The following is an 11,055-nucleotide window of genomic DNA, read 5'->3' as shown; positions in this document are numbered from 1 at the left end:
TATTACAAAGTTTGTAACGAGAAAGAATAAACTAGTTTTAATTCAGAAATGACTTGTATCGCTGAAGTTTCTCGGAAAGAATTTCTACGGAAAATTAACAAACAAGCAGATACGTAACAATATTTTAGGAAAGAAAATATCCTGATGGCACAGTATACGAAGATCTGACATGTGCATGACTGTTCATGGCATGTAATTTAAATAATAAATGAATTACGAATAAATTGTGTATTTTTCCCTATGGGTCCAGACTTCTGGAACACCCTGTATAAGTAAACTAGTGACAAAAACTGGATCAACTTCTAAATCGTTCGTTCCATCCAAAAGTTCCGTTCCAGATTTCTAAAGGATGCCACAGTCATACTCACTTTAAAAAATAACGAAAGGGAAACACATGTGGGAATAGGGGTTCATGAATTTAAAAAAAAGCTAATTAGAGACCTTTAGTTAAAAAATCATGCAAAATATAAAAAGCTACATATATGCTACACCTTCAGTAGCATTCAGTTAGAGAGTTATCCAGGCCTTTCTTATACACCTACGCACCAAAGAAGATGGGTGTCATCTTTATTTATCTTTGCGAAAGATCGATACTAGGAAACGAGGAGAAAAGTCGCTATTGGACAAAATAAAAACTCCCAACGTCTCATCTGTTTACTGACGAGTGAAATAAACAGCTCGATAGGTTTCAAGATATCTGGCTCGTTAAAGCATTAGTGACTAGGTGGATAATAGAAACAAAGAAAGATCGTGTGGACTTGGATGTAGCCATAATTACAAGCATCCCCACGTGAATGCCACGATTCTGCTTTTCATTAGTGTCAGAGAAGCAGAGCTAACCTATTAAAAAGCTGCAGTTCTTTCAAAATTCAGAAAATAATCGATTCCTGAATCAATATGCTTGTAAATTAGCTTTGAGTAAACAACTCGAGTCCCAACATTAACTAGTGATGGCTTGAAGATAGTTCCAACACTAATTAGTGATGGATTGAAGAAAGTTCCAGTATTATCTGTTGATGACTTGATGATAGTTCCAACATTCTGTGGTGATAGCTTTAAAGTAGTTTCAAGATTAACTAGTGATGGCTTGAAGATAGTTTCAATATTAACTAGTGATGGCTTGAAGATAGTTCCAACATTAACTAGAGATGGTTTGAAGATACTTTCAATATTAACTAGTGATGGCTTGAAGATAGTTCCAACACTAATTAGTGATGGATTGAAGAAAATTCCAGTATTATCTGTTGATGACTTGATGATAGTTCCAACATTCTGTGGTGATAGCTTTAAAGTAGTTCCAACATTCTGTGGTGATAGCTTTAAAGTAGTTTCAAGATTAACTAGTGATGGTTTGAAAATAGCTCCGACAAAATTTACACATAATTTAATTGCAAATTTTTTAAATTCAGAGCTCCAAAATTATAATCTTTATCTAAATCCATTGTTGTTGTTTTTTAAGACCAACACTATCGACACTATTGTCTGTTTTAACTGTGTACATCTTGACTTTTTCGAATTAAAACAAAAATTTATATCTAACACTATCAGGTTACGAACACAATGACGTTCTATGTCAACATAATTATCCAATAACTTGTTTATAATAAAGTATTACAAACGAAAATGTAAAATGATTCAAAAATGTACCGAAAATGGAATATTATTCAATAACTTGTGTATAATTATGCTTTGCGGCTAAATATTCAGGATGTATTGGGTGCACAAGTATTTTAGGGCTTTTAAAGTCTCCCGGTGGACCAGCAGTAAGTCTAAGGATCTACAAAGCAAAAACCCGGTGTTCAATTCACCTGATTCACAGCGGTGGACAGAGTGCAGATAGCACACTGTGTAGATTTGTAATAACAAGAAACAACAAGACCTTTTAAATTATATGCCTCAGAAATATAATCAAGTTATTTTAGAAATGGATTGAAATCGTTTTAGAAATGTAATAAAGTAATTACATGAATATACAAACCATGTTATAAATCCAATAATTATATTATAAATGTATCCAAACCATATTAGAAAATTATATAATATTGAGCTTAGTGAATGAGAAGTTCGCCTTTGGCAAATTATAACTTTCTTCGATATTTCAGAATATGTGCTTAAATAAAAAATAAACCATTTACATTGATGTACTTCACGAAAAACAAACACATTAATATAAAGTTTCTACCAGAGATCCGGGTTTCACCATAGCTGTTTGGATAAACCATGGTATGGCCAGGCCAATTAAAATATCAAATACGTTACTACCCATGCTGTTTGATACTGCCATGTCACCTTGACCTGGAACAAAAAGTAACCCGAAAGTCTATAAGTCCAGGAGTTAAAAAAACAAACACTAAAACATCAATATATGCTGACATATATATGACACTAAATACATCTATGTTCTGGGATGTGACGCATTGTTTCTACCAGATGCGGGCGTCACGAAGCTGTCCCCCGGTGAGCCAGCCGCAATTTATGGATTCACAATGCTAAGATACGGGGTTCGATTCTCCGCGGTGAACACACCAGATAGCCCAATGTGACTTTGCTTTTAAACAAATAAATGAAGATCATTTTTAATCTTAATTTATCTATTGATTAATGTGGGAAGTGCGTCTTATTTGACATGATCCATCGTGGGGAAACATTTTCTGCAACACAATCTTGAACATTCTTATAAAAATCAGCTTTTGTCTGTTTCGTCATAGAGATCTTTGGTTTGTGAGTTTTGCAAAAAAAACAAACAAACTCATAAGATCTTGTAACACCTACATCATTCTTTTTTAATGAACCATATCATTATACGTTTCTCACATGGTTTATCTTGGGCTACAGTTGATAAAAGAAACGTTTTTCTATGAACGTTGTTAGACGTCTGGTAATTTGAAAGGAAATCCATTTGAACGTTTTTAAAAACTTTGCTCTGCTCCATTGTTAGTTTGTTCGTGTACGTTACATGGTATTGTTATCAAAAATTACTCTAACCTCTCCTTGTATCCATCAAGTTGAAGATCTACAATATTTGTGATTCCTAGACATCCTCTTCTATATACCAATATTTATTTTATTTTAAATTAAAATTACCTGCCCGAAAAGTTTTAAGTTATTCACTTTCACCTAAAATAACCATCTTATACACGAAGACGATAACGTGTTTTGCAGTGGAAGCAGCTACAGATATTAACCAAATAGTCTGTTTCTTGTTGTTGTTTTTCACCCACTGTATAACAGCTGAAGCTCACCTTGTTTTGCTACTAGCAGACTAGCAAAAGCGTCTGGTACACTGGTTCCAGCAGCCAGGAACGTGAGCCCCATAATACTGTCTGGTATTCCCATCGTGAAGCCAATCAACGTTACCTAGGAAACAAGTCAATGGTCTGGTGAACGTCTGAATGTAATATACTGTGACATATTAGTTTCAAATCGGTTTTATTTACCTGAAGAACGTTCTAGCTTTCAAGCAGATAACAAAGTTTATATTATTATCTGTTGAATACTGCAGTCCAAGCATTTATTGTCAAGTCGGCTCGGTGGACAGTAGAGAAAGTAAATAAAATCAGCAGTTAGGTTATACGTTGTCAATAGAGGCTTACCATTACTCATTTATCTTATCAAGTTGAAAGAGGTTTTTGCCCTCGCTAATGATAGACTAAACCCAACTTCCGTCGAAAGAAATATAACTTTTTCTTTACTTATCTATACTCTCTTCCACAGTGACTGGGTATCTGATGAATATACTTAAAATACAGTGGTTCGTGGAGCAAAATTACACAGAAGTCCTTAATTAATGTTATTGATTATTGTGTATGTGTTTTTGTTTGTTTTTTTGTGGAGGGGGGCTTGGGGCTCATGGATTTGATCCAACCTGTAGGATAGATAGTTGCGCCTTTACTAGCGTAATGAACCAATTTTCATAAAAATAAATATTTAGAACATTTAAATTTCTTACAACTCGCAAGGAAAATTTGCTGATGTACCCGTTCAACACACAGGGAAGACATCGTGCGCTTGCGTAATGACTTACGGGGGGGGGGGGGGTTAGATCCGAACGTCGGCCCACCCCTGTGTAACACATCCCAGAGGTTCCTAAAGTACATGCTATGTTTGGTGACAACCGAACCTTAATGGTTTAGATAAACCATACGAATCAATATATTCTAAAATAATACTACTTATTTATAGGGGGCGCTATAAACCAAATGTCTATGCACTCTTTGAACTGTAAATGAAAGATCAATGCCCCCAACAGTGGGGTTTGTTTACATCAATAACAAAAATTAAACTGATCACTGAAACATGAACTTAGCTTTATTCGGACATGTAACAAACCGTGACGACATATAAACAATTGTGTAGCATTAAGGAAAGATCGTTGTATTAAACCCAACAATATAATAAACTTTCTGAAGTATAATATTCACGTTACACTGCTTTATATGCAGTTTATAACCTTTATCTGAAGTGTTCTATCAGCAAGAACAAAATAGCAACAATAAGATGATATCTATATTCTCTTTAAAACTAAAATTTCTAAAAAATAAAATGATTTAAGTTTCTGAGGTTTTGTATATAAAATGAAAAGAAATCAATGTAAAGTAAATTAACATCGACTAATTGCACCTTCCCTGTCCAGTAGTGATATAAACAATATATCTCAAATGTGCATTTTTATAGATACGGTGTTTTTAAAACTTAATATTGTTGCAAGTAAAAGTTTTTAGGTGTCAAGGTTCTTAGTATGTGGGCTTCGATTCTTCTACAGTAGGTGTCTGTGACTTGTTGGCGATAAATTCGAGCAATAAACGGACAGCACACAATCCACTTGTTTTAAAATAATATATTCAAACAAGTCAAACGTATGTACAAAAATTCTTTACATAGTTGTATATAAAACTCTAAATAATTCTCTTTTGTTGTCAAAAATCCATTCAGGCTGATTCAATTACTTTAGAATCCAATTGATAAGATTAACTATTTTTCTCTACTCTTATCAGTGAATAATTCACTTACGTTACCCCGTGGGTTACCATAGTTGTATCTCGAACTTCAAATAATTGTCTCTTTTTCGTCAAAGTCCACAGAGACGGGTTCAATTACTTTAGAACACCCTCTGACAAGACAAATTATTTTTCTTATCTCTTTTAAACTGTGAAACTCACTATAAAATATCGCCCATTACGGCTAATCACTCACACGCTGGCTAACTTCACGTTTTCTTTCACTAACTAATTTTCTGACTGAAATGCACTTGACTTGCGCTCGCTTGGTAGCCTCTATTTATATTTTGTTCACTGAGGCCTCGAACTTTCTCTAAACTACGCAAGTGGCGCTATAATTTAACAATACTCAGTTAAGGTAACGAGAAAAATACCGAAGATTCGTGTAACGTGACGTTAACAATATTAGTAAAGCCTATATATACGACAATGTAATGGCAAACACAACGTACAATTCGTACAGAGTTAGGTAACGAAATTTGTCACAGCTAACACTTTTAAGTCAATCCATCTTCAACACTGCTGTCTTAAAAACTAAACAACCATTAAATATTAAGTCACAAAATAAACTAAATAATAAGAATTACACTAAACAGTCTTGTATATCAAACATTAGGGCTGTATTTTCTAAGTATGCTTTATTTTAACTATTGTACAAAAACAAAACTATATTCGGAAACAAATCGCGACTGATGTATAAAAGCCCAGTTTTAACATATATATATTCTACATGCATGTATGTAGTTGTGGAAAGTCAAATTAACTGTAATAGAGTATGTTTGTCTGAACGAGAAAATTATACCCACTTAACGGGCTGGAGGGCTACATCATTTATAATACGTCAGTTTGAAAATGGTACTGCAGCCGAGAAGGAAACATTTCTGAAATGATTTTTTGGTGACAATAATAATAATATTCGAACGATGCCTCATTCACTCTGTTATACACCTGAGTGATAAAGGGAGACTTTTTCGACCATTATGATAAGATTATCTTTGTTAAGACAAAAACAAAACAAAAAAATAATTGATGCTTATTTGCAGGAAACTTCGGTTGGCTTTCATGTATTTCAAAGACAACTTCGTCGAATTCAGTGAAAAATCCCTTCAAAGAAACGGGAAAGCAGTTAGGACTTAAGAACCTATTCATTATGACTAAAGTGAATAAAAAAAAATGCTCGTAATTATAATTGATTTTGAAAACATTATTTTTTTTTCAAAAAAAATTAAAATCATATTATCACAGTGTTAATCTTCAGACATTTCTCTGATTCTAAGATCCACCAAGTGACGTATTTTATGACCATTTAAAAAATGCTATTATAGCGATTTTACTTAAACAACCTTTACATGATAACCCAGAAGAGCGAATTTCCGTTCACGAAATCTCAGACCTAACTCACCATCCACACCATGATGTAGGAAAACACAGCTATCCAGGTGACGGAAAGGAAGAAGCCGAGGAGAAACCATCGTTTCCACTGAGGTTTTTTACAGTCCGGTATGGTGTAGTGTAAGGCAGCTAAGACTGGCACCTGAACTAACCACTGGCAGGTAAACAATAGGCCGTCTTCTACAACCAAATATTATCAAAATTAAACACTGTAAGTATATTCCTTGAAGAATACAAGTGTATCGCATCGTACAGACAAAATAATGATAATAATAATAAGAATGGAATATCGATGATTGAAGCGTAGTGCTAACTTTCACAGTACATAATACACTGCAAATAATAATAAGGCATGTTGTTACCTGCAAGATGAGGCTGAAGCATGCATACCAAGGCAGTATGTATTTTTAAAGTCAATACCACAAGTGCATATTCTAAAGTTTCTTATTTCTGTTGCGTATCTGCTTGCTTGTTTGTTAATTTCCGGTAGAAATTCTTTCCGAGAAACTTCAGCGATACAAGTCCTTTCTTGGTTAAACCAGTTTATTCTTTCTGGATACAAATTTTTAGCACACAGTAATTGCACAATCAATACGTTTCTCGTCACTTTAAACTTAACTACTTTTATAATACACGCTATAAATCACAGCGATTCACACACTTTACTTACGGTCACTACTGTTCGCTTCTTTAATTATCTATCTATCCACTGGCTTCCTCCGCCAGCAGCGTCACGTGACTTTCGCTGTCGTAACATTGCTAAACAAACCACTTAGTTAGTTCAGCTACGATAAGACTCGAATTTCGCTTTTTAGGTTTCGGTGGCTAGCTGGTCTTCATTAATTGTTGTTCCAGAGGTTTTCATTTTGTTTATTTAAATTGTTTGTTTGTTTTAGAGGAAAACCACCGCGAGAAATCGAACCACAGATTTTAGCGTTGTTTCTATAAATTATCCCAGTTTCAATCTAGTACTTTTTGTCTCTTCAGGATAGTTAGTGTCTTTACCCACACAGTAGATTTGTTTATTTGTTACCCGCATCAGTTATCCTTACTAACTATACCTAATCTACTTATCTTATTCTCGATAAGTATATCTAATCCACTTATGTTATTCTTATTACCTATACCTAGCCTACTTATGTTATCCTTATTACCTATACGTAATCTACTTATGTTACCCTTATTACCTATACCTAATCAACTTATGTTATCCTTATTAGCTATACCTAATCTACTTATGCTATCCACATCAGTTATCTCACTAGCTATACCTAATCTACTTAAGTTATCCTTATTACCTATACCTAATCTACTTATGTTATCCTTATTAGCTATACCTAATCTACTTATAGATTAGGTATAGGTAATAAGGATAACATAACTAGATTAGGTATAGGTAATAAGGATAACATAAGTAGATTAGGTATAGGTGTAAGGATAACATAAGTAGATTATGTATAAATAATAAGGATAACATAAGTAGACTATGTATAAATAATAAGGATAACTTAAGTAGATTAGATATAGTTAGTGAGGATAACTGCTGTGGATAGCATAAGTAGATTAGTAATAGGGTAATAGGGTAGTAGGTAATAAGGATAAGTAGATTAGGTATAGGTAACAAGGATAAGTAGATTAGGTATAGTTAGCGAGGATAACATAAGTAGATTAGGTATAGGTAATAAGGTTAACACAAGTAGATTAGGTATAGTTAGCGAGGATAACATAAGTAGATTAGGTATAGGTAATAAGGATAACTTAAGTAGATTAGGTATAGCTAGTGAGGATAACTGATACGGATAACACTTATGCTATCCACATCAGTTATCCTCACTAACTACACCTAATCTACCTAAGTTATCCTTATTACCTATACCTAATCTACTTATGCTATCCACATCAGTTTTCCTCACTAACTATATCTAATCTACTTAAGTTATCCTTATTATTATTTATACATAGTCTACTTATGTTATCCTTATTATTTATACATAGTCTACTTATGTTATCCTTATTATTTATACATAGTCTACTTATGTTATCCTTATTACCTATACCTAATATACTTATGTTATCCTTATTACCTATACCTAATATACTTATGTTATCCGTATCAGTTATCCGACTAACTATACCTAATCTGCTTATGTTATTCACATCAATTATCCTCACTAACCATACCTAAGTACTTATGTTATCCACATCAGTTACTCTCGTTAACTATACCTAATCTATTTATGTTACCTACATCAGTTATCCTCAATAACTATAAGTAATCTACTTATGTTATTATCTTCAGTTATTCTAACTATGCCTAACCTTTTTTTTTTTATCAGTGGTTCAGTAGTACGTCTGAAGGCTTATAACGCTAAAATTCAAACTTCGATACTTGTGGGGAGCAGAGTACAGATAGCCCATTGTGTAGCTTTGCGCTTAACAACAACAATAATAAAAAACACCAGCAACAAGTTAATTAACGATATACTAAGTAGGGTGTGGAATGTTTTTATGTATTGGAAAAGGTTTCTAGAATTACGTTAAAACGATCTTATACGACATTTTTTATTGTTGTTTTGGAAGTGGAGACAGTATTTGTGTAAACATTGAGTCGTAGAGAGCTGTACCCACTTTACGATGAATCGGGATATTTTAAAGACATTATTCCCAGATTAACCTGTTTGTTTCTTCATTTTAGCACACAAAACGTAATAGAACTCTTTAGTTCAATATTTGTATTTATTCCCAAGTGTTTCTTGTTGTTGATTTTCATTAGTGATATAATTGAGAGGCTACACTTCATTTTTGTTTGCATTTAAATTCACATTAGGCATAATCCTTATAACTGTACAGTGTACCTCTTAATAACACGGATAAGCTTACTTATGCAGATAATTGCCAATTTAAAGTGGCGCATTCCTATTTAATAGAAAATGTCTTACTTTAGAAACTGAAGAATGTCCTAGAAGATATGAAACCAGTAATTAAGGTTTTACTAGCGTATAGCCCATCAAAAATGACGAGGCAAGTACTACCACCTCCACCCATAGTATACCCTAACCTCACATATCATCGCTTCCTTCCTAATATATATATTGTTGCGTCAGCGAGGTCACGTGACTAGTATCACGCCACTTCTTTCTCGAACCTTCGTGAATTGTCGGGAGATTTCTAGATTGGGGGTAGCCTGGTATATATAAGATGGTCACAACGTGACGGGACAATGTGTAGGTAATGAGTAATTGAACTGCAGTCAGAGAGTGTGTAATTGAGTATTGTCGAGCACGAGCACGTGAGACGTTCTAGCGTTTGTTATAGAGCGACTGTTGAAATTAAGTGTATCGGTAAAGTCGTATTCGGAAAGAATAAACCAGTTTTATTTAAGAAAGGACTTGTGTCGCTAAAGTTTCGTCGGAACGAATTTACGGAAAATTAAGTACCGACTGGAGGCGTAACAATATATATAAGTCAGTGCGTTTTGGTAACACTACGTTCCAACAATGGCTTTTATGTCATGTTGCTCAGCAACAAAAGTATAACCTAATATTGTTGTTAGTCTATGTACTGAAAGTATAAAATGAAATGTATAAACAACAAAACTGGAACGATATTTGTTGATTAAGAAGTTTCGATTGTTATTTAAAACGTTGGTAATATAACAGAAAAATAGCTTAATTTAGAAACGATTTAAGTTTAAAATTGAATCGATATTTTTAATTTCATGGTAAATGTTATTCACTTGGCTCTAGGCTAGGTGACCACACACTAAGTCTTTAATTTAGGCTTGTTATACCAACACTCACTATACTTATAAAATTTTCCGGCCCCCTTGCACCCCCGTCACTAAAATCGTAATGAGCTGACAGTAATCGAACTATTCTATTTAAACGTATTTTGGCTTTTATGACTCCTCCTATTTCGATAAATCAAGATAAATATAGCGTGACGTGACACACACTGGTTTTTAGATGCATTTGTGTTTTTATTTACTTCCTTTAACTTAATAATAATAAAGAGTTTTCAAAAATGTAAGCATTTTTCTTTTGTTTCATTATACATACATATACGTACATAATGTGACTGCTAGTCCTACAGTCAAGCTGGAACGATGGGAAATTTAATAAAACGTGAAACTCAGACAAACTGGACGACACAAGTCGAAAATTCCGCCAAGTTTAGCCCTTCACAACCAATGAAGCAAAAACTGAGATAAAGCGACATAACTCAAGACTTCAGTCATTATAAACCATGAAATGAAAGATGAGAGTTGCAGCGTTCGAGGGTAATATAGCTTTGTTGGAGATCTGTTCAATAAACAGAGTTGTGGGATCGAATACCACACTTCAAATATATTAATGTAGTAAAGATCCTGTTCAATATTTTCTTGACTGGGCCCGATGTGAATTAGTGGATAAAGTGCTCAGACTGTGAGCCATGTATGTGTTATAAGAATGATGGTCAAAGCCCACTATTTGGTCAGAGAAGAGTTGAATCTGTGTGATAATGATTATAGTTGTCTCTAATCTGTCAATTAAAAATTAGGACGGCTATGTGTTGCGTTGAGCGAAAGTTCTGAAACAAACAAATTGTTACGTCTCCGTTCGTTAGTTGATTTTCCGTAACTTCGTTTCGACGAAACCTTAGCGACACAAGTCCTTTCTTAAATATA

The 11,055-nt window shown here is 33.8% G+C and overlaps 1 protein-coding gene across 1 annotated transcript in view; it reads right to left on the bottom strand.

Annotated features, from left to right (window-relative positions):
* LOC106470674 (sodium/potassium/calcium exchanger 4-like) overlaps positions 1-11,055 on the bottom strand; it is a gene marked incomplete at its 5' end in the record, with an annotated part of 55,754 nt that overhangs the window by 4,045 nt on the left and 40,654 nt on the right. The window contains 3 exons of the mRNA XM_022399322.1: positions 2,183-2,295; positions 3,243-3,357; positions 6,400-6,569. Coding sequence (XP_022255030.1) covers positions 2,183-2,295; positions 3,243-3,357; positions 6,400-6,569 — 398 coding nt within the window. The remainder of the gene's footprint in view (positions 1-2,182; positions 2,296-3,242; positions 3,358-6,399; positions 6,570-11,055) is intronic.

The sequence above is a fragment of the Limulus polyphemus genome, unplaced genomic scaffold (assembly GCF_000517525.1).
Source record: "Limulus polyphemus unplaced genomic scaffold, Limulus_polyphemus-2.1.2 Scaffold4155, whole genome shotgun sequence".
NCBI lineage: Eukaryota > Metazoa > Arthropoda > Merostomata > Xiphosura > Limulidae > Limulus > Limulus polyphemus.
This window is presented reverse-complemented; position numbering and strand designations above follow the sequence as displayed.